The sequence below is a fragment of the Canis lupus genome, chromosome 14, assembly GCF_003254725.2.
Source record: "Canis lupus dingo isolate Sandy chromosome 14, ASM325472v2, whole genome shotgun sequence".
Classification (NCBI taxonomy): domain Eukaryota; kingdom Metazoa; phylum Chordata; class Mammalia; order Carnivora; family Canidae; genus Canis; species Canis lupus.
The window spans coordinates 19,841,479-19,866,262 of NC_064256.1; the positions used below are offsets into that span (position 1 = coordinate 19,841,479).

The window sequence follows — 24,784 nt, forward strand, 5'->3', positions numbered from 1 at the left end:
GTAAGAGGTTATTATATTATACCCTTTATGTGGTGAGGGTGGGGTGAGGTAGATTTTTCTCTATATCCATCATATTTACAAAAGTAAAGTGAAAAAGAGGAGGATCTCAAAAACAAATATGTGACTTCCTTGGGAAACTAAATTTATCCCATTTTAACATAACATTTGATTAAAAGAAGAAAAAATAAAGAGCCATGTTCTAAAAAATAAATGACAATTTTACCTACAATTCTTTTATATCAAAATTGAGCTTATAGGCATATAATGTGGGTTCTCAAAGAGCAACTGGGCAAATTCCTCAACCCTTTGGCCCCCATAGGTAGGCTTCTTCCAGACTTTCTGATCATAGTCCTTCCAATATTACAAAGGTTGGCACTAATAAATTGTATTTATAGTCAAAATTGGAACTACTCATTTTGATATATAAGCAGATCACAAAAAATAACATAAAAACCTTTCATCCTGAGGCACAAAAATTAGATTAAATAAGATGTGTGGTAATAACATTAAAAAAATAGGTTAAAAGAACCAAATAATTCCAATAATAGCTCTAAAAAAGAATCAATTTGTTATGGTTTAGGATATGCTTCTCTTTTTCACAATTAACTCATCTTTGAGAACACATGTTAGTTTATTAGCAGTGTCAATATCTTAAATATTAAGGTGAATATCATCTTGTTTCAATTAGCGAAGAAAAAAAAAATGCATTTCCTGAAAGTAATCCTTTATGTTTGGGTCAGCACCACCAGGTTGAGATCTACCCTGTCAATGTCCTTTTGGTATTTTCTCTTAGAGTTGTCAACAAACAAAAGCAATAATGAAAAGGTCTAGTCTTTATGGAAATTAAGTAGATATATTCATGCATATTAATAATGACAGGACCACATGGAAACTTACTGCTGTGTTTGCATCAGTGGCATATTCGTGCTCTCATAACTGTCCGTGTGCAGAGGAGGTATGATCTCCCCAGTTACGGGGTGAAACACAGGGAGCGTTGACAAAGGCCATGCTATCTCTCTATTCTTGGACATGTCACGGAGTTCTTTGGTAGATTTCTGAATAGCACTATGATGAACCAGCTGGATGCTAGATGGAAAAGAAATAAAACAACATATATTTAAAATCAAATATTAGCCCAGTGGGTCATCAAATTTTAAAAAGTTATAATTTTTTTTCCTGTTTAAAATAAGACATCATTCCACTTTGAGCACTCTACAAGTTATCTCTGAAAAAGATATATTTCACATGCTTTTAACACAGCAAAACTGAACATCGTAAACCAATTTTTAAATAAGTGTGTCTTGCATGAAACTAAGCTATAAAGCATTGTGTTAATATTTCAGCCCTAAGAAACAAACTAGTATTCTATTTAATTTCTACAATTAAGATTAAACTACCATAGCTTTTACATTGTTGCTTCTGATGGGGCATTTATAAATACTCACAGAAGTTTCATTTTATGGTAGGTTATTACTGTAGATTCAGGAAAACGTGTATGAAAGGTCTTTTCATCTGTTCTCTGGTTTATAGAAATGCAGATTGGGAAATCACATCATATAAATGGCAAGTTAATATTCTGAATCTGAAATTTTAGGTTTAATTTTTATCTGTGTAATCTTATTTTCAAACCCTTTTTATTTTTAGTCTCTATCCCTCCTAAACATCTATTTAGAAAGCAGCTTTCACATTTATGAAATAAACTATGAAAGATGATGAATGACAAAGTAAAAGCATGACACACATGTATGCAGCATGATAAGCAACTGAGAAGTGAAAAAACATGATAAAGAAAATAACAGGAAAGAAGACACTTACTCTGGTGTTTGCATGTTTCTCTTTTCCCTAGAAACAAAACAAAATTTATGAATTAAATAATAGCATTGATATTTGAAACATTAAGACTATATGCTCATGGGATCTTGCATGATGTGGAAATGCTGACATTGTTACTATTAAATGCAACCAGGCAGCATTTGCCACCAGGTTTATGACATTACTTGGATGAGTACACATACAGAGATGGAATACTGATGAGAAACACACAGAAAAATGGAAAAAAAATGGAGATTAAGAATCAAGCTCTTGGAAATAAATTCTATGACATAATGAAATCAAGCTACATGTAAAAATGAAAGAATCTGTTACTTGCTGCTTTATTAATTATTTATCCTTTGCTTTGTTGCTCTGACTTCCAGATAATCTTGGGAGATTATTTTAATTGACATAGATGTCCTGAAAGTGCTAACTATTCCTGAAGTGAACACTCATTACTCAAATTATACTCATGTCATTAATTTACTCCTAGGTTTATATGTATATATACATATCTTTTAAACATTTAGATTATGTCACCCGTTTGACAGAACAATTTTGAGAAGAATTCTGACCACCACTTCTGATCAAACTAAGACTATTTATTTATTTAAAGTGCAATTACCATATCAATAGATTCCATAGCCTCTGCACAAAATGGCTTATATAACCAAGAGAGCTAGCCTCTGTTATTCTTGGGGCTGTTTTGCCAGCATGAATTTACATCTAGCCTTAATAATTGTTGAATAAAGTAATTATATCTCTAATTTGATTTACTAGACTCAAAACTATTTTAATTCATTTTAAAGGAATAAAGTACTGTAGTTTGACTTGAACACAATTTCAATTAATTTATAAAGTATTTTATGAACCAAATGAAACTTGGCTTTTAATGGAATCTTATATGTTGTTATCCTAGTAGGCTTGATAATTTTTTATTAGTGTTTTAAAGTACTCACACTCCTTCCCGTCGGCAGCACATGATATAAGCAAGTATTAGAAAAAGGACCAGTGCTACTGCCGAGGGCACAGCCAGTGTAATTAGGAAATCCGTGTAATAGTCTCTGCTTTTCAAAGAATCAGAAGGGGGTTTGTACTCTCCACCATCAGGTAAGATCCCCTCTCCTCGAATCACTTCCTGATAGGTGGACACTTGCTTTGTTTTATCGACCTGATACAAAAGAAGACAATTATACATCAAATTAATAGCTGCAAACATTACGAGAGTTTAAGACCCAGACATACCAAAACTTTCTTTGACACATTTTTAACAAGGAATCTTTTCTAATTACGTTATCATCTTGAACTTGCAATTGTTTATGGGAGCTAGGAAGAAGTAACGAACAAAAATAACAGATTAAAGGGTTTATGTTGGCCTACTTTCTATGGCCTTTCCACAACATACGGACATATGTACATGAATTCGTACATAATAAAGGTATGTGTCTGTGGGGGCTCTTCGCAGTTCCTTCTTTGAAGCAGAAGACTTTCATACTACTATGTACCTTTCTTGTTTCCTAGGGACCAACTTCTAGTGCAGATGCTAACAAACCATGAACTGGCTGACAACCAGGTATGTGGGTGTGGTTTCTAAGGTTAGTGAAAGAGAAAAGAAAAATAACATGAGAGATAATTTCTAAATGATTATAACCTTGATCTTCCTTTGATCAAGCTGACAGAATTTTGAGGAAAGACAGCCTAAGGAACATGTAACTCCTCCAACACTAGAGTTTTACTAAATTCTATTCCAGAATCAAAAAAATGTGCATTTGCACTATATCCATTTACCTCCACATTCATTGAACTGCTTTCACTGAGTGGCATTTAATTATGTTGCAGTTTTTATTGAAGGATGGTATAAAAATAGCCATGTGAAACTTCTCACTACATTTGCCCCCCCTTTACCCTCCCGCCAAAATACATTGGGGAGAATGATTTGTGGCATTTCTCAATATATTCTCCAGAAAACAAAACAAAACAAAACAAAACAAAACAAAACACTTGAAGAATTTTGTCAAGACTACAGTGCTAGTAAAATCTTTACTTTCTGCCAAGGAATTGATGGTCTGCTTCCTTTAAAAAGGAGAACTGAGTAACTGATGAATTTCCTCTTTTGATCATGGACCTATTAGGAAGCTTGTTGTCAACCTTGGGCCTATTTTTTTTTTTTTAAGTTCAGGTCCTGATCTTCTATTTCTTTTGTATTTTATTTATTACATTTATTGTTTTGACTATTTCATTTAAGCCCCCTGACATCTTCTGTGGTAAGATGTGACACGTAAGTAAATACACGTAAAATAAAAAATGAAAATCCCCATCTTTCCATTTACAAAATCTCACCACAGAAACTAAAAACTTCAAAACATACGTCAATTTTTAAAACTTTAGAAATGAGGTAATATTCCTAAACATCAACAACTTTTAGCACAAACACAAGTAAAATGGCATTGTTAGGGCCCACTGTTTACTGCCTCTGGTTACAGGTACCTACTCAAGTTATGATTGCAGCCACTCAGTCTTTGGCATCCTTGTACGATTACCACCATGACTGAAATATTAAGCTTTGCAAATTCAACATTTATGTATAACACACGTAAACCATAGCAGCTTAATAATTTTACTTGATTTAAGAAGACAAAGAAAGAAAATTATTTTCCTAAGACACAGTCCCATAAAAAGGAAAGTCTAGGGCCAAGGGTCACAGGTGCTGAGTGCTGCGACGTGAATACTATGTTCTTCTGTACTGCAGCCGGGAAAGTTGCCTGCAGTTGGTTCTCTAAGACATGAAATGACAGTTGTGTTTATGTGTCAATAACTTTGTTCAAATGTCAACTTTAAACTTAGATCTAATTCACTCACCACCAATCATCAAGAGGTGACAGAAGCTAAATCTAAAGGTCACTAAAAAGTAAAACAACTTACCGATCTTCCAGAAAGCAAGATCAAAAAATAATATAATTTTTTTTAAATTTTTATTTATTTATGATAGTCACAGAGAGAGAGAGAGAGGCAGAGACATAGGCAGAGGGAGAGGCAGGCTCCATGTACCGGGAGCCCGACGTGGGATTCGATCCCGGGTCTCCAGGATTGCGCCCTGGGCCAAAGGCAGGCGCTAAACCGCTGCGCCACCCAGGGATCCCAAAAAATAATATAAATTTTATAGATGAAGCCTTACCTACATTTTCTTAAGTCTTTTAGCATCCTAATTACAAAGGATATTTAGAAAGAAATATTTAATATTTATGGGGCCCTGGGTAAGATTCTAATTTTGCTCACTGGAATTTTTTTTTATTCCTTGAACTTTCCCTACAATTTGAATTTTTAGGACACTGACCCGTAGCACCATATTGCTTTATTTTCAGATTTATTATTGTACCCCAGTCTCTCCTTCCAAAGTGGGTGATGGCAGCATATCTGAGACTTTCTCCATATGTCACACTGATTCCATAATCTATCTTGGCTTAGCAGCCACCTGGATGTCCGGGGGTGGGGGGTCATTTGGACCACCTGCCAAGCTAATGCAGCCCCAGCAACTGATCAAGGGTAGACTGAGGACAAAAGTGGAGATACTCTTTTCTAAATGGATGCACTGTCAACAAGCTTGCCAAATCCTTAAAGTCAAGGGAAGTCCATAGCGTTAACAAAGTAAACCCAGGATTTGTTCCTTAAAGCAATTCAGGTTTTAGTCAAATGTTCTCTCCAGCCACATCACTTCTAAGTACATTCACAAAAACACAGTAAAATAAAAACTCACCAATGAGATTTTGCACCAGTCAATGTAAAATTGAGTACGAAATTTTTTATCACATGTTATCACAGGCTCCATTTCTTGACTGCATCTCAATTGATTCTGTGGATTTTCAACTTCTCGTAAACAAGAAGAAAACGGTACATCGGCACCAACCATGACATAAACGCTGCAAAAATGTGAAACTCTCAGGTTATCCTTTGAGAAAATTGGAAACACTGAAAAACAATCTACCCTGAAAGCAGGATTTATCCTTTTGAATTGAGGGATTATCTAGAATCATCCCTAAGGTAGGGGCCTGGGCTTTAAAAGCAGTGATTCATGGAGGAGCTGCCTTCCATTCTTTCCTTTATTTAACCAATATTTACTGAGTGCTTTGGTGTTCCAGACACTCTCCTGATTCTATGTTAATTTCTAAAAATTTTTTTTTCACTCAATTTATTTTAATTCAAAGTAAGCATGTGTCTGACATACTGTGATTACTATGTTTAGTAGATTGTTTACATTTAAAAATTACTCTTAAAGTAAATTATTTAGAAATAACACTATCACCAAACTAATAAATAATTGCAGGTAATAAATCTCACTTGATCTCATTTTAATAAGATTGTGAAATTACAACTCTGGAGGTATGGAGCTTTAGGCACTTAGCTATTTTACCCAAGTTTCTACTGCACAGACCCCTACTGTTAGGTCTCCTACAAGGTCTCTCACTCTTTTATTCAAGAAGTTAATCCAAGAGAAAAACTATTACTTGGTAAGCACAAATTAGGCAAGCAAAATTTATTTTCTTGGTGTATACCTTAGTAATTAGGGGGAAAGAACACTACTTAATTAGTCAATGAGAGTTTCACACACACAAAAAAAGAGAAGATAGTGATAATAGCATTTAAATAATCTTGAAGCAGCTCAAGAAAAGGGAATCTCATAGGTTTTTCAAAAGAGAGAAAACTAGGAATCACTCTAAATAAATATTTCTTTTCCTAATGACAATGTTATAGCTACTTATAAAATGAAATAAACCCATCAAAATTCCAGCTCTCTCTTTGTAGAAACTGACAAGCTTATCCTAAAATTTATGGAAATTCAAGGATCGTAAAATAACTGCAAAAAATTCTTGAAAAAGAAAAAGTTGGAAGACTCACAATTGCTGGTTTTAAAACTTACAAAGCAACAGTAATCAAATCAATCAGCAATAGTAATCCAGCATAAGGACAGACATGTAGACCAATGAATAAAATTCAAATCTAGGAATAAACTCTTACATTTGGTAAACAAGTGCCAAGATAATTCAATGGAGGAAAGAACAGTTTTTATAACAAATGGTACTGGCACAGTCAGGTATCCACATGCAAAAGAATAAAGCTGGATCCCTACCCCATATCATATAAGAAAATTCACTTAAAATAGAGCAGTGACTTAAATGGAAGACCTAAAACTATTAAACTCTGAGGAAAAAAAGGAATACATTTGCATGACCTTGTATTAGGCAGTGGTTTCTTAGATATGACACCAAAAGTTCCAGCAAGAACAGAACAAACTAGATAAGTTGGACTTTATCAAAATTAAAAATAGTGTGCTCCAAAGGTCACCATCAAGAAAGTGAAAAGGCAACCCATGAAATGAGAGAAATTAGCTGCAAATCATGTATCTAATAAGAGAATTATATCTACAATATATAAGGGACTCTTAAACTCAAAAATGAAAAGACAAATAATCCAATTTAAAAACAGAAAGGGCTCTGAATAGACATTTCTCCAAAGAAGTATACAAACATCCAATAAGTGCATGAAATGCCTTGAAATGTCCAAGATCATTAGCCCTCAGCACAAGAGAAATCGAAACTACCATCAAAACCATTGTTTCACCTCCACAGGATGGCTATAATAAAAAATACAGACAATAAGAAGTGCCGGTGAGGATGTGGAGAAATTGGAACTTTCCTACTCTACTGGTGACAATGCAAAATGGTACAACTGCTTTGGAAAGCAGTCTAGAAGTTCCTCAAAAGGTTGAATACAGAGTTACCATATGAACCAGCAGTGCCATTCCTAAGTATATACCCTAAGAGAAATGAAAACATGTCTGTACGAAGACTTATCCGTGAATGTTCATAGCAACATTATTCACAGTAGTCAAAAAGCAGACACAGTCTAAATGCTCACTGATGAGTGAATAAAAGGTGGAATATCCATACAATCGAATATCACTCAACCATAAAAAGAAATGAACTACTAATACATGCTACAATATGAATGAATCCTGAAAACAATATTGTGGAAAAGTGGAAGCCAGTCACAAAAGACCACATACTGTGTGATTCCACTCATAAGAAATGCCCAGAGTAGGCAAATGTATAAAGATAGCAGGTAAACAGTGGTTGCCTAGGGCTGGGGGTGGTGACGGTACATGGCTGCCAATGGGTATGGGACGAAGGTGCTGGGATGATGAAAATGTTCTAAAATTGATGGTGGTAACGATTGCACCATTTTATGAAAAAGCTAAAATCCATTGAGTTATATATTTTAAGTAGGAGAATTGTATAGTATGAATTACATCTCAATAAAGCTGCTATTTTCAAAAATAAAATGAAAGTGCAGCACAAAAATTAAAAGCCATGTCAATGTAAGTATGAACTCACACTCTGAGTTGACAACTATGTGCCAGAGTTTAATTACACAAACTGATTTGGTTGTTTTTTATGTCAAATATATATTTGGACTTAAGATTCATTTGAAGGAAATTTTTTTTTTCAAAAACCAGGATGCTTTTGGGAGACAAATAAAATGTAATAGGCTAAAACTAAAGATGAAAATAAAAATAAAAATTCTGAACAAAAGTATGTATGAGGAACTATTGGTATTTAGATGATCAGCGAATATAAATATATTTCATTTAAAACAAGTTCTTACTTGTAAGCTTCACATAAAGCCAATTTCTACTTCCTTATTAACTGCCTAACCAAGACCATATATCTCCTTAATAATTGTGACATATAAATACAGAAATGAGTATTTTTTACAACTGCTAACTTGCTTTAATGTGACATTGATTTGCATTTATAATTAGTAAGATTTTAAATTAATTCACTTCAAGTTAAGGTAAATGGGCATACGAGTTTTTGGTGCTTTGAACAGTTTTTATTTTTTTTCCTCAAATTATAAAAGCAATATAAAAACATTACATTAAACCTGGGATATAGAAACAAGAATTAATTTATATTACTAACAGAACTACTTCCATTTTCCAATGTACCTTGTAAAATGTTTTTCAAATGCATATATTTTTAACCTAATTGCAATCATCTCTAAAATATAATTTTATACCCTGCCTTTTCCCTTAATGCGTCATAAGCATTTTCCATATTTTGCAGTCTTCATAATTATAGATTTATGGCAATATAATTTTTTAAGTGCACATGATTTATTCAACAATTACTTCAGAGTCGGACATGTAAGTTGCTTCCAATTTTTTTGATGTTATAAATAATATTGCAAAGACTATCTCTCTGCATATTTTTTAATGTTACTATCTTTAAAGAGATGCCTAGAAGTAGAAACATTTTTATGACAGTTGACACATACTGCCAAATTACTTTCATCTCTACTTGGATGATCCATAGGCTTCACAAACTTAATATGTTCCGAACTGAGCTCATTGTCACCCCACCCCACCTCCACCTGTTTCTCCTTTTCCATGTTCTTCTCTCCCAATGATTGGCATGGCCAGATGCTCAAGTACCATCATCTTTGACTCCTGTCCTTCTTTCCACATATTCAATCTATCAGCAGTCTCTGACATTTACCCCGAAAGAACTCTCACATGCACCTGTCCACTATGTTCCATCTCCCTGTTACATCCTAGTTCTGATCACCATTGCTTTCCAATGTGAAGCCAACAGCCCCTTTTAAAGGTCCTTCTTGAACCAGTCTTTCTCACTGTCTTCAGGGAGCCTATGTGCAGAACAAGTGAATGAATAAAAAGCATTATACCAGTTTTAAAACACAAGCCATTGTATATTCGAAAGTTGCTAAAAGAGTAGATCTTAGAGTTTTTATAACAATAAAAATATCTGTAACTACACGAGGTGATAGATGTTAAACTTATTCTGGTAATCGTTTTGCAATATATACATATGTGAAATCACCTTAAACTCGTACAATGCCATATATCAACTATATTTCAAGAATACTGGGAAAATCAATGAGTTAATATATAAAATGTAAAGAGACTACAAATGTTATGCTTGAGTGAGAGAAGGAGATATTAGATTTGTCTTGTAAGTAAAAAAAAAAAAAAAATGTATACTCATTGTTTCTCTTGTAGAGCCAGTAAGTTTCAATGTGTTGGCTTTCAAAAGAAAAAAATAATTTTGTATGAGGCCGTGAATAATAACTCTATGTTATACACGCTAAAATTACATTTTTCATAATCTGTTTTCCTTTCAGTTAGCTTTCTGACACGAAGAAACTTAAAATTTTTATGAAGCGAAATGAAAATGATCGTTACCTTTATGACCTTAGCCACATGTTTTCAAACTTTCAAAGGTGTAAACAGATGAGATAGGAATGTGTTGCCAACTACGAGGCTCTCAACCAATGTTAACAAAACATGGTGCCTCAAACTCTTAAGAATTGATCTACACAGGCAGATTTTGTTCCTTATGAAGGAGTCTTTTCTTCCAATTTGAACAACTCAATTTGCCTTGAGGGAGAACATATTCACTGTGGCCTTTACACATACAATGTTGAAAACCAAGTAACAGGTTAAAAAGAAAAATAAGTCCAAACTCTGCCTTTTATAGCCAGATATCTGCCAGATAAATGGATCCAATGATTGCATATTTGACCTAATTGTCCAAGTAACAAATGTGTTTTATTCTTAATTTTGTGTATATAGGAAATAAAAGACAGTTTAGAAAAGAATGTGTTCACATGTTACATGTTGCCTGGGAACTCCTGAGCCCTTAGAAAATACACTATGATTCCTGCCCTCTGTCCCTCACACCACTTCTTTGTTTTGTGCATATATGCAATCAATCGGCCAAAAAGTGAGATGAAAAATAAAGAATAAGTTAAACTAAATAAAAGGTCTAATGCAGAATAAAAAAGAAAACAAAGGACACTTCCAGACTCTGGTTCTACTACTTGCTTGCCCCTCTTCATTGGAGAAGGAATAAATTATCAGAAGAGGGAACTGGCATACAAGGGTCAGACTCTTCTAGTTTTGTGTGCGAATTACATCTCAATAAAGCTGTTATTTTCACAATAAAATGAAAGTGCAGCATAAAAATTCAAAACCATGTCAGTGCAAGTATGAACTCACACCCTGAGTTCATACTTGCAGAAAAGAGGCATTTGGGTTCAGTCTACTCTTTCAACCATGTGTTATTTTCTGCAAATGTCCCTAATGCTTTGGAATAAAATCTAAACAATTTTTCCTGATATACGAGGCCTTTACATGGTCTGGTTTTTTACCTCCTTGGTAACTATCACTTCTGGATCCCTGTTCTCTAAATCCACATGAAGTAGGTTATTGAATCCACTAGGCTTTCTCCTACCTCAGGGCTTCTGCCCAAGCTGACTGACCCCTCTACCTAGAACTCCTCCTTGGTTATTTTTTGAGCAGGTTAATTTGTACTCATAGTCTAAACTCAGATCAGGCTTCACGTCTTCTATGAACCCTTTCCAGGCATGGACCTGAAGCAAAGGAGGAACACTCTCTGTGACTACCTCAATGGGGATATGTATAAGACTGTTTTTTAATTATCTGATTACTGCTTGGTCCCTAATAGACTGTGAGCACAGATATTTTTTTTTAATCGCTAGAGCACAAAGGTTAGTATACTATTCCCCAATAAAAGTACTTAATAAGTCAATCTATGTGTAGCACGTAGGATAGATTTTAGACATATAGTTACATTGATTTCATATATTGGTTTATTTTTATACTTATAAAAATGGACTTAGATGGGCTTCCAATTTTTACATTATTAAAGGCTCTTTTGAGAAGTTCCTATCATATTATCATATATCACCATCATTCCAAAAGAGTATTTGTGAGAAAATGAGTGGGAAATGTCAGAGAAGGTGACAGAACATGAGAGACTCCTAACTCTGGGAAACAAATAAGAGGTAGTGTAAGGGTAGGTGGGTGGGGGGTTGGGCGACTGGGTGACAGGCACTGAGGGGGCACCTGACGGGATGAGCACTGGGTGTTATGCTATATGTTGGCAAATTGAACTCCAATTAAAAAAATACAAAAAAAAAAAAAAACCAAAACAAAACAAAAGAGAGTATTTGCACCAAAAATGTAGGAGGCACGTTATTAAGAATAAAGGACAATCTTATAAATCACCAAACATGGGGACAAATTCAACAGAACACTACGGACGGGCCCAGGATCATGACCTTGCATCAGAGCAGTATTTGGCAGCCACTGACTCACATTCTCTTCCTCAAGTGTAATTTCTCACAGACGCCTTTATAAGGCAGAAAGCAAACAATTAATTAGAGGGAACACTTTGTGAGACTGTCTAACGAATAAACTAAGATTCTCTGTTGCTGATTGAGGCTAGATCCACATGCTTTGGTAACCAGAGGAAATAGTGGGAGGTTTGACAATCTCTTTATGAAAAGTGAGTATATTCCTTAATCCTCACACCCTATCATTCCCTTCATAGATGCCATTTACACCACATCACTTACCCCGGGTTGGCAGCTCTGCCATGCCTAGAGTGAAATATGAAACTGCTCCTCTTTCCACTAGCTTCATCCCAGGCTAAATGCATCCACAAGTCCTTAGCCTCTGGCACAGTATTAGGAGCAAAAGCAGCACAGAGGCCACACCCAGAGAGAGCACAGTTGCCCGGGGTTATGGGTCTGGCAAAGGAAAGAAAATCTTTGCAGGAGGCTCAGGCTTCCTTTGCAGCAGCTTATTTACTTTGAAGTAAATCTTTATAATTGTTTTCTGTTAGATTTAGGAGAAGTCTGAAAGCTGTCAGTGAGTCTGAAGAGGTGAACAAATGTGCATCAGGAGGGATGAGGGGCTGGGATGCTGCAGAGTAGGTTCCTGATGATTGGCATTGAACAGTGCTTTGGACTGTGGAAGGGCCATGGATTAACTCTGATGGTCTACTACCGAGAGCTTCTCTTAGTCATCCGCTCTGTATTTATCTACATACATACATCAAGTAGGGAAAAATCTGCTTTTAGCAGATTGTGCCCACCATGAGTAAAATAGGAAATAATTTCATGGAGGTTTTACTCTTTTTTTTTTTTTTTTTTTTAATCACAGACTGGGACTTTTGTTACTGTGGAATAAGCAGAACACTTTTGTCAGGTGCTTAGTTAATATGGTGGGAGTGCATGACTATATTTTTAGGGAAAATCTTAGAAAAGAAAGGGGTGGAATTCCTTTGCTGTGTCTGACCCTAGGTTGTTTTTTGTTATTTTGGCTTTTTTTTCTTTTTACTTTTCTTTAATATTTCCTTTTAAAAAGGGATTCCTAGCTATTATTTTTCAAAAGAAAGTACAGAGGCAGAAAGTTTATTAACTAAATTAAGTGTTAGGACCAAATCAACAAAAAGAAAAGTATGGTACAAAAGTCAAGCACAGGATTTTATTTCTAAGTTTAAGGCAACACGTAAAAAAAATTATTTTTGTTACTATGGCATTAGATAACAACTAAAGAAAGTATGCAAAATCATTCCCAGGGACAATTCTTTCTTCTGGAATTATACTCAAGTATGCCCTTGTTCCATTGGTTCTCATATAGGACACTGGAGCAGTGGAGTTGGAATTGGTTACAATTTATAGAAATGCTATTTTAAAAGACTTATCATACGAATACTTTGTAAAGGTTATGGCTTAACATTAAATTAAAACTCATGGAAAGCATTTCAAGTTGGGAAGGGATCTGAGACAACAGGGTCCAAATAAATGCCATGGGACTGACTCTCTCAAATAGCTGACAGTACATGCCACCCTCTAGCAGGTGCTGGGGGATCAGCTAATGACTGAATTCTCTAACAAGTACTTGTAGGACAAAAATTCTGTTCTTAATTTAGAGTCACATGCTCAGGCCCAGCCCTAGCCTCAAAGATTCAGACTCTCTAGGGGGACGCAGAAGCCAGGAACCTATCTGTCTGTCCATCCACCCAATTTTTTTAACTGCTGTGCATGGAGTCCAGTGTGGGCTTGAATCACTACCCTGAGATCAAGACCTGAGCTGAGATGAATGGTCAGATGCTTAACCGACTGAGCCACCCAGGCGCCCCCTCTGTATTTTTTTTATTAAAACTCAACTGGCAATTCTTAGCCAAGACATGGTTGGAAAGCACTGTTTCAGGTCAGAGTCTGCTTTAGAGAGTTGTTTAGTTCAATTTAGTTGTTTCTAAAAGGACCTCTGGGGGTAGAGCCTATATTACTGATGAGGGAAGAGTGAGCCCAGAAGAAAGCCCAGCTAGGGAAAACTCTACCAGGGCCTGGTGTTTGAGTTGCTTCCTCCACCATCTTTTGGTCATTGTTTTATCACTGTAGAACATATTACTTTAAGAAACTACTGAAAAGACTTTATGCTTGGAGAATGTTTTCAGGGGAGACCCCCCGTTCATCTTTTTCCATGGTTCTTCTTTAATTACCCAGTGGGAAAGAGAATCATGAAACTCTCAAGTAAAAAAATGTAAGCTCTAAAATTATGGTTTCATATAGAAAACCAACCAACAGATAGACCGGTGATAAAGCAACTATTTTTTCTCAAGGCACTTCTATGTGTGCTTGACTGACTTCAAAACCCATTACTGTAACATACAAGCTACAATTTAATTCTGAAATTTGTAAGTTGGACTTCACAGCTCACTGCTTATCCCTTAACCCCCTTCTGCCTACGCTCATACTTCATCTATGTCTATTTGTGATCTCTTCCCTTATTTCTAACAAAGTTCTCCTTTAAAACTGCCCTTAAGTATAATTCTTATTAATCCGGGTACTCTAGTTAATTCTAGATAGCATCTATATAAAAATGTTATCATGTACATGGATAAAGGAGGAATTCGAAAGGGATATGCTATATAAACTGTGATTTATTCCATTATCTCATACGTTTATAGAATGGGTTTTTTTTTAAGGCAGATCTGCTTCAACCTATAGGTTAAAAATTAAAGATCAAAGCGTGATTCGACATTCAATCCTCTCAATTCACCCAGGCATAAAAAGTGTCTCTTAAATTCTACAAGGGTGTAAGTCACACTTTGTAAGGCAAGAGAGTGGGCAAATCCCTCTCAATTGCACTGTCTCATTTAGACGCTACATCAAGTCTGAGGGAAGAAAGAGTACAATCCCCCTTGGAGCAAATGAGGAAATCGAGGCAAAAGAGAGTGCAGTATTTGCCTGATGTCACCCAGCTGATGAGTGACAAGGCCAGGCTTTAGAAATAGGTTTCAAATCCACTCTGGCCATCCGTCACCGACACATGGTGGAAAGAATGTTAAAGGCGAAGAAATAGTTTCCTAGAATAAAGTTACAGCAATCTGAGTGTCCTGCAGCTGATAACTGGAGCATCAATTTTTCTTTGAAATGCAGGGCTCTAAATAATCAGCCTCTCTATGGAAGGTACAAGAGACTTAGTGCTGTAATTTATGATGGTGATCCTGATCTAAAATTAGAATTCACAGGACCTGGAACATCAGATATAAAGAACCAGTAACGTAACCTCTTTGTCAATATAGAAAATTGCTAGTGTTTTCATATCTTTACAACACCTACTTCTTATTTAAAAAAATGCAATAGGCCATCTTCCAACTATAATACATTTGATAAGATCACCATATTTAAAAATGCATATTTAAGGCAACGAGATAAAGGTCTGCTTACCCCTCCTTCATGTCATTAATGGGAAGAGGAACCCTGCCGCCCCTGTCTAGGGCCGATGTGATGTTTATGGCATTCAGACGCTCTGGCTGCCACACATTTTTCACTGCCCCAAGAAAGTCTCCAAGAACCTCGCTGGCCAACATTTCTTCTACATTCATATTTTTAATGAAGAATTCTGCTTGATATGGTAACGGGAAGTCTAATTTTGGTGAAAAAGGATATGCATATCATTAATGAAGAAGTCTTTTGAAAGAGAAACAAAAGAACAATTCAATATTGTTTATTTCTGTCATAATCCTGGCTTTGGGGAACACTACTAATATTGACTTTAAAGGCTTTCTGTATAATGGAGGAAATATCTAAACACATAACTTACATTGGACACAGAATTTTACCTACAATGTAATTAACCAAGGGATAGCAGAGCCATTTATAATTATAGGATTTGGCCAAAAAAGAAAAAAAAAAAAAAACCTGCTAAATCCACTTCCAATTTGCCAGTGACCTGTCAGTCTCTTCGTCTACCAAGGTACCCGGTAGAAGAAGCATTTCCAGAACCCTACATAGGTAGGAGTAATATTTTGTATTTATAGTGTTTTAAAATTGACAGATCTTTTTCACATACATTCTCTTATTTAATCACTATGCCCCTAGGTAGTGCTATGCCCATTTGAACATAGAAGTAAGAGCAACACCTTTTCCAAATAGAGAAGACATTACAAAATATCCGTAATTGCTTATGAGTTGTTTATGTATAATTTGAAATACCATATTTTTAATATGTGGTATTACTGATCTCTTCAGAGTATGTTAAAATATTACTACTACTAAATATTGATTATATTTTTAAAAAATCTGAAATCATAGGAATTTTACTCTTTTGATAACTTCATAATTAAATATTCTAGAGAATTATATTTTAAATTTCCCACAAAATTCCAGATCTCACATTGTTAGAGATTTAGCTTTTTTCCTCTTCAATAACTCATCAAATTTCCCTCCAAAAAATTTTAATATTAGAATTTATTTTAAAGTAACCAATACAACTCAGACTCTCAGTATAACTAAGTAGAATAGACATAAATAGAATTTACAGTTGACCCTTGAGCAACACGATTTTGATCTATGTGGGCCCACTTACATGTGGATTTGTTTTTTTTTAGTTCAGTACTGCAAATGTATCTTAGGATTTTCTTTCTTTCTTTTTTTTTTTTTAGATTTTATTTATTCATGAGAGACACATAGAGAGAGGCAGAGACACAGAGACACAGGCAGAGGGAGAAGCAGGCTTCATGCAGGGAGCCCAACGCGGGACTCGATCCCGGGTCTCCAGGATCATGCCCTGCGCCGAAGGTGGCGCTAAACAGCTGAGCCACCTGGGCTGCCTTACGATTTTAATAATATTTTCTTTTCTTTAGCTCACTTTATTGTAAGAATACAGTATATAACACATATACAAAATATGTATTAATCGACTCATTTATGTTATCATTGGTAAGATTTCTGGTCAACAGTAAGCTATTAGTAGTTAAGTTTTTTGGGAGCCAAAAGTTATATATATATATATATATATATATATATATTTTCAACTGCTCAAGGGTCAGCATCCCAAACCCCTATATTGTTCAAAGATCAACTGTATTTCAGTTTCTCAAATGTTACTCTTGAACTTAAAAAATCATTCCCTACGTTCTGATTGTTCTATTAAGATAAAGAATAGCTTTTATTTGTTTAATCAAATTTCTATAATAATAAAAGATACCTTGTTTGGAATACTTACTATCCCTTACCAAGCTAAAGGGATTGTGGTGAATTATCCCATTTAACACTTAAAACCAAAGGGTGAGTAGGTACTTGCCCTGTGTATTCAGAGGGGGAAAACTGATCTTTAGAGGAACTCAGGATTTTACCATCTTTGAATTTGCCTCAGATGATTTTTTTTATCCTAATAGAAGCTGTGTATAAAGTGCTCAGTGGAGCTGCCAGCCTAGAATAAGAACTTCTAAAATAGTAAACTTAAGCAATTACTATAAATAATATGAAAAATTAAGCAATTACTATAAATAATATGAATAAGTTGTGTACTGAAATTCTTCCTTTAAGAGGAAAAGAAATTGTTTCTGACTATACACACATTTAAAGCCCTCAGCAGTAATTATACTTCATTTATCCTCTGATTTATTTCATTAAAACTCATATATCTGTAAAGTATTATACTGTTATTCAACAATTAAGTAAAAACTAAAAATTACACAATAAGTAACTGAAATCTTGATGAACTCATTTCTTATGAAGGTTCTTTAATACTAAAGGACACTTGATGCCAGAGGTGAAGTCAGGGAAGATGTTCAGGCTTTAGAATTTTCTACAGTGTGGTATCTCTTCCTAAAGATTGAGTTTTTCATGGCTCTAATCACAGAAGGTTCTTCATTCATCTTCTACACTGCCATTTATTCTGCATGTGATTTTGTTAGATTTGTTTGATGTATAGCTCATCTGCAGTCTTCTAAAATATGATATATTTATTCTATTTTATGTAGATAAGTTTCCTGTTTCATGCAGATACATTTCCTGTTTTATATAGCTAAACAGTAGCTTAATCATGCCACATTTTTCTCCATACTGAAAAACAGCCATGCATAAATATGCCATGAAGAACAGTTTCTTGGCAATAAATAATATTTACAAATAATACCAAATATAGTTATGAGTGTGCTAGAAGTCTATCATCCATTAATTTCACCAGTGTTTTTATAACCACTTTTCTAAAAAAGCATGCAAAACATTTTTCTTGTTTTCAGTGCTCCTTTTTGGAGAACTGTTACTTGGTTTTTCCTAATCCATGTGACCCTGCTTCGTGGCTCCTTTCTGAGACCCGCTGCCGCCACACCCTTAGAGGCTCTGGGCCATGCAGCTGCCTGCTGTCTACAGAGCCAAGCGCTACTGCCAGACCTACCAAAGATGAGTCATAGGAGCTTTCTAACTTTGGGGAAATCCCATGCCTGCTATATTTGGACATCACAGAGGCCAAGGGAACAGTAGGCCAACAGATTGGTGGCAGGCCTCTGAGACACGAAACCCAATTTAGAGAATCACTCTATGTACTCTCCTTGAGCTCCATGCTCTGTGATTCTACATGACTAATTTCCCATTAGGTCTCTCAGAGCAGGAGACAGTTGGGCAGGGAGTCAGACTGAGCATGATTATCCTGATATGCAACTTTTGCTATTTCTTTTCCTAATCTTATCTGGGAGAAATGGCACATGTGTAGGCAGGCCCTGCTCAAAGATGTCCATCCTAGTGTCCATATTTATGCTGTCTAGACCAGCAAGGATAAATGCATGCTCTCTGGTTCGCTGGTTTTCATATGTAAAAGGCAGCAGGGCAGCTCTGCCTGAAATAAAAATGGAGGCTTCCAAAACCTGTCCAGTGTTCCTACCTCACCAACACATCTTCAAAATCCCTGATTTAGATAAATAGCCCGTAAAGCCAACTTTCAATCCTATAGATGTCTAATAGTCTTCCATTAGTATCTGCTTGAACATTGGTGCCTGTGCATCAAACACCTATTAGGATGTCAGTATATTCTGTATCTACCAGTACTGAGACCAGACTTGAGGCTGTCTCTCAGTCTGTAAGGACTCCTGTACCTAAGAATGGGGAGCCCCCCTGAGGGCATTATGGTAAGGTTAGTGGTCCAAGCACAGTATAATGTAACCATACTACTACACTGATGAATTCCTGAGGAGAAAGGGAATTTTGTGATTATTCTGATCATTAATGGCATTCCAATTTTACAGGAATAACTTTAGACTGGGTGCAAGCATCCAGTAACAATTGAAGTTGGGAATAAAAGTCTTCCTGTTCCAAGCAGGAATACCTATCTAAAGACCACGGGAAGGAGAAAAGGACAGGGAATCTTCTGCCCAGGCCCACAGAACTAGCATTTGGACTTGCTTTCCATATATGAAAGTCACTTTAAATTTTAAACTAGCACATTGGTTGTCTGCATCTGATACTGCCGAAACCGGGGGAAAAAACTTATGTAAAGGGATTCAAATCTCTATGCAATCTCCCAATTTATGTTCTGCAGTATCAATTCTATATAAATTACTTCCTTCCATAAAATATAAAGGCAATTTTTTAACTCAACCTTTACTGAATTACCATGAATTCCAAATTAGTAGGTCCTAAAAAATGCTTTGCATTTGCTCATTTAATTGTACTCACAAATAGAACTATAAATTCCCTATTTAGGACACATAATTGTTTTAATAATTTTGGGATAAAAATACTGTGTCCGTTCTTCTTCTGTTACCCTCATAATGATATCTAGTATAGAGGGGGGTATCCCATGATACATAAATGTTAACTACAAAGTTTTTAGCAGTATGTACTTTTCCCAATAAAACTCCAAAATAGGACAGAATATTTGAAATAACAATTATTGGAATATTCCCCTATCCCTAACCTTCCAAATCCTTGAGAATCACTTACAATTTGAGTATATGTAAGTCCAAATTACTCTAGACTCTAGAAATGAATAATTAGCTATTTAGGAAGGAGACTGTGACCCAAATTCCAGTTTATTTCCATCAACAACTCTGCCTTCACATGTGATCAGTTTTAAAGTAAAATAATAAAACTAGCTACTAATTACTGATCCTGTATCCTACACTCAGCCCTGTGTTAAGCACATTTCAATTCTTAACTCATGGACTCCTTCCTTACCCCAGACTTGGGAGAGAAATGCTAGTCTTGGTCTCATTTTATAGATGATGAAACCAAGGCTTGCAGAGATAAGTGGCCTATGTGCTTGGGTCTCTATTCTGAGCTTTTCAGCACCATCACCCATCATGATATTTTATAACCAATTAAAGGTTGTTTAGCTTTCTTTTCTATACTTTACCATTTTGTTAGTTATATTAGGTATGTGGTCCCTGAAAATCCTTGACTATATTTTGCATAGATACATAAACCATAATGAAATACTTTTGTATATAAGAAAAGAATCAGCAACATATCTTCCATACGTACCTTCTGCTGACATTATATTAATTACCAAATTATGCCTTGCAGTCTCAAAGGTACGCCTATTGTAGGCAGTTATCTATTAGAAAAAGAAAATCATATTAAAGAAGTGAAATGTTATTTGGGAAACAAAATTCATTAAGGACAAAATGAAAACAAATTGTCGTTCTTTCCATTTTCATTATTTATGTACTTACAAAATGTGCCTTCTCCGGGCAAGAACAACTCAGAGCTTTTAGCAATGTTATGGGAAAATAAATAATTAGGCAAGTCTATTTAACATGCTAAAACAAAAAGTTAAAATCAGAAAGGCCCTTTTACAGAAGACCGTTAAGTGCTAGCAGCAATGCAGATGCATCATTAGTAAATGGATTAACCATTAGAAATTACTTACCACTGCCATTCTAAGATTTCAAAAAACCCCACAAAAACAATATATTTTTGTACTTTTAAATGGAGCTTGAGGATTACACTAAAAAGTACACTTAAAAAAAAAGCACATCTTTTGTGTTGCTTGTATTCAGTACTAAACTGCACACCAACCAGTCAAAATATGCATGAATAACCTCTTAGAAATCATATCTCACGATGGGAGTAGAGCAGTAAGGATCATAGTCTATAAGGCTCATGGCACATGCCCAAAAACACATATCAATCCCTTTGTAGAGTCAAATATTAGTAAACATTTGCAGAGCCAAAGAACTTACATCAAAGTCAACTCAGAATCAGCCACTGCAAACAACAAACAAAGCAAAGGCCAACAACAGGCTATGGCTTCAAAAATTAAGGAATAATTAACTTTATAACAGATATTAAATCACTCAGACAGGTCTACAGTACCTTAAAAACAACAAATGATTGTGTAATAGTCTTAGCATCCCAGCACTAGCCTCCTGGTAGTGACTGCAGCTGGAGTGGGCAGCGAGATAAAAGAGAGCAGGACCACACTGACTCAAACTAAAAATAATAATTGTGCCTATGTAAAAATAAATACCAAGGATTTTTACAGCATCGTATATGAGCTTGAAATGAAAGAAATCACACTTATCAGAAATAGTATTTGAGAGCGAAAGAAAACACCAGAATTTTGGAATACCTAAGTCCAACCCTTTAAATATTTCAAAGTACATATTCTGAAAAGCATATTACTGCACAAAGTTAAAAAGATTTCTCTGTCCCCAATCTGTCGAATTTCTGTTGGATTTAATGACTTCCTTGTTGCTATCTGTTGGGACACATAATCAACGAGGTTCATGCAGGACACTAAAATTAAGACTAGTCATTAAAATAAATTAGGAACTATTGTTCACAAAGAAGTAACTGAAAAGATGCAAAAAAGACTTGAGAATCTTCATGATTTCAAAGGTTTGCCCTGCAAAAAACTTAATCATATTTTCACTGGAAAGAAAAAAGTATTAATTTTCTACTATTTGTTAGAATATCTCACAGCTAAAACTCAGAAATATTAGACATTTTCAAGTCAGTGACAAGATTTTTATGGCTAGCCTTCTCATAATTATCACAAATTTCATTACTATAAATTTCATAAATTCTAATATTTTTTAAAGTCACAGGGTACCAAAAAGAGTGAAGTAGGTTTCATAAATGAGAAGAGAATTTTATTATCTGAATTTATATTTAATGTTTAATTTTAACAGCTACAACAGAACACAGTCCTTCTATCACTTCTAAGGAGATATTTAAATACAGTAACATTCTCAATTCTATTTTACTTATGAGAATGCAAGACCCTTTACAGCAGAGAGGTATCACGTGTGTATACTTTTTTGATCCCCTATTTCTAGAAAAGTGGCTGATCTATTTTAGATGCTTAATAAATATCTGCTAAATAAATTAATCTGTGGGTTTATATGATTAAATATGAGTTGAAAATATGCAAAACTCTGACTATATTAATAGAATATTTTTACATACTGTAAATGTTACTATATATGAATAAAGAAGTTATTTAAAGATAAATCACTACTTGTGTTAAATGAAAAGTGTGCCAAATTTTCACCGTTACCTTTTTAGCATATTATTTGACATATTCATAACATTATGTTAGTAGTATGGTATCAGAACATAATGAACCTGAGAATCTTAGCTTGACACACGTATTTCTCTCCTATCCCTCTCTCCAACCAGAAGTAGCCATTTTGAGTTTTATCATCCCTTTTATTTTAAATATAGTTTTATTATAAATGCATGTATGCTTAAAATATGTTGTTTAGTTTGCCTGTTTTTGAGCTCTATAAAAATGTTTAACTCCATGTAGCCTTTTGGGATTTGTTTTTTTTTATTCAACATTATGCTTAAAGCATTTATCTATGTTGCTGAGCAAGCTAATGTTCATTGTTGCTGTAAACATTCGGTGATACTGTAAAAGAGTGGTAGGGTGGCAGATGGTACTTCACTTGTGGTGAGTATAGCATAACTAGAGAGTTGTCAAATCACTGTGTTGTTCACCTGAAACTATGCAACATTGTGTGTCAAGTCTACTAAATATTTTTTGTAATTCATTATGTGAAAACTCCAAAATTTATTTATGTATTCTGCTGATGAACTTTTGTATATATTCTCTTCCTGATATACTTGTGGGTCTCCATTGCTCTGTGGATTTCCAGTGTTTTGCTATACAAACATCGTTCAATAAGCATGATTATCCATGCCTCCAGTGGACATTTGCAAGTGTTTCTTTTGGGTAAATGCCTAGAAGTGGGACTGCTGGATCATAGGGTAGTGGCACTCAGCTATGTGAAATATTCAATACTGTCTTCCAAAGGACTTATCCAATCCCCATATCCATCCTCAATGACTTTTACCAAGAGTAAACTTCTCGTTGTGGTCTTAATCTGAACATTTTTCAATACTGATGAGAGTAAGTTTTTTTTTTTTTTTTTTTTTACCTAATTGTCATTTATATCTTCTCTTTAGTAAGATGTCTGTTCATGTCTTATTTCTTATTTTCATGTCTTATTATAGGAGTCCTCTCTTATATTTTAGATACATATCAATAGTCAGCTATATATTTTTAAAATACCTTCTACGAGTTTGTGGGTTGTCTATTTTTTAATGGTTTATTTTGACAAGTTTAGGTGACAAGTTTAGTGTAGTAAAATTTCTCAATCTTTTCTTAAGTAAAAAATATGTAGGAAAAGCTTCCCTACTCCAAACTCAGAAAAATATTCTTCAACATTTTCGTATAATAGTTTAATATTTTGCTTTTCACATTTAAATCCTTAAACTATCTAGACTTGAGTTTTATATTTCCTATGAAGTAAGAATCTAATTTTGTGTTTGCCATATGGCTAACCAATTCTCTGAGCACCATTCAATAGACATCCTTTTCCCCGATCATTTGCGGCACCATCTCTTCTGACATATATCATTGTTCCAGATGGATCTGTTTCTGGGTTCTCTATTCTATTAATTGGTTAATTTGTCTATCTCTGTATCCATACATCTTTGTGAAATTACTATAGGCTTATAATAAATTTTGATGTCTGGAAAGGAAAGAAACCTTTCCCTCTTCTTTTTCTTCTTTAGGAGTATCTTGATTGTTCTTGCCATTTACCATCTTTTTTTTTTTTTTTCCATTTACCATCTTCACAGATTTTAGAACTAGTTGACACTGGTTTCATGAAAAAACCAACTGTAATTTTTACTGGAATTGCATTGAAGCTATAGATCAATTGGGGGAAAGTGATGGCTTCATGAATTCAAGTATTCCTATCCCTGAATGGACTACCTTTCCATTTATATAATCTTAGTATTAAGTTTTATAACTTTCTCCATACAAACTTTGCATACCTTCTGATAGATCTATTCTAAGTACCTTATAAATTTTGTTGTTACTAAAAATGGTATCTTTTTAAAACATTTATTTTCTCAATACTTATTTTTCATGTATAGAAATAAAACCAAGTTTTTCATATTGATCCTATAGCTTACTGCTAGGCTTTCCTAAAATTTTAATAGTCTAAAGACTCTTTATAGCATTGACAATTCTATTTCTTCCCTTAAATACTTACAGATTATGTTTTTTTTTTCTTTACTGCACTAGCTAAGATTTCTAATATATTCTGTAATAGATGGGGTAGAGGGTTCATTCCTTTTTTGTTCTTCAATTTTTTTAAAGATTTTATTTATTTATTCATGACAGACACACACAGAGAGAGGCAGAGACATAGGCAGAGGAAGAAGCAGGCTCCATGCAAGAAGCCCAATATGGGACTCGATCCTGGGACTCCGGGATCACACCCTGAGCCAAAGGCAGACATTCAACCGCTCAGCCACAGGCGTCCCTGTTCTTCAATTT

At 34.8% G+C, this 24,784-nt stretch overlaps 1 protein-coding gene across 9 annotated transcripts in view; it reads right to left on the reverse strand.

The window, feature by feature from the left end:
- SGCE (sarcoglycan epsilon) overlaps positions 1 to 24,784 on the reverse strand; it is a 68,421-nt gene that overhangs the window by 12,369 nt on the left and 31,268 nt on the right. For 4 of the 9 annotated variants that reach the window (XM_025471329.3, XM_025471324.3, XM_025471323.3 and 1 more), the window contains 6 exons: positions 20,470 to 20,542; positions 15,433 to 15,631; positions 5,567 to 5,729; positions 2,772 to 2,983; positions 1,816 to 1,842; positions 898 to 1,086 (listed from right to left, as the gene is read on the reverse strand). In XM_025471329.3, coding sequence (XP_025327114.1) covers positions 898 to 1,086; positions 1,816 to 1,842; positions 2,772 to 2,983; positions 5,567 to 5,729; positions 15,433 to 15,631; positions 20,470 to 20,542 — 863 coding nt within the window. Of the gene's footprint in view, positions 1 to 893; positions 1,087 to 1,815; positions 1,843 to 2,771; positions 2,984 to 5,566; positions 5,730 to 15,432; positions 15,632 to 20,469; positions 20,543 to 24,784 lie in introns of those variants that run through there. The other 5 variants (XM_025471325.3, XM_025471328.3, XM_025471322.3 and 2 more) reach the window with 3 other exon arrangements.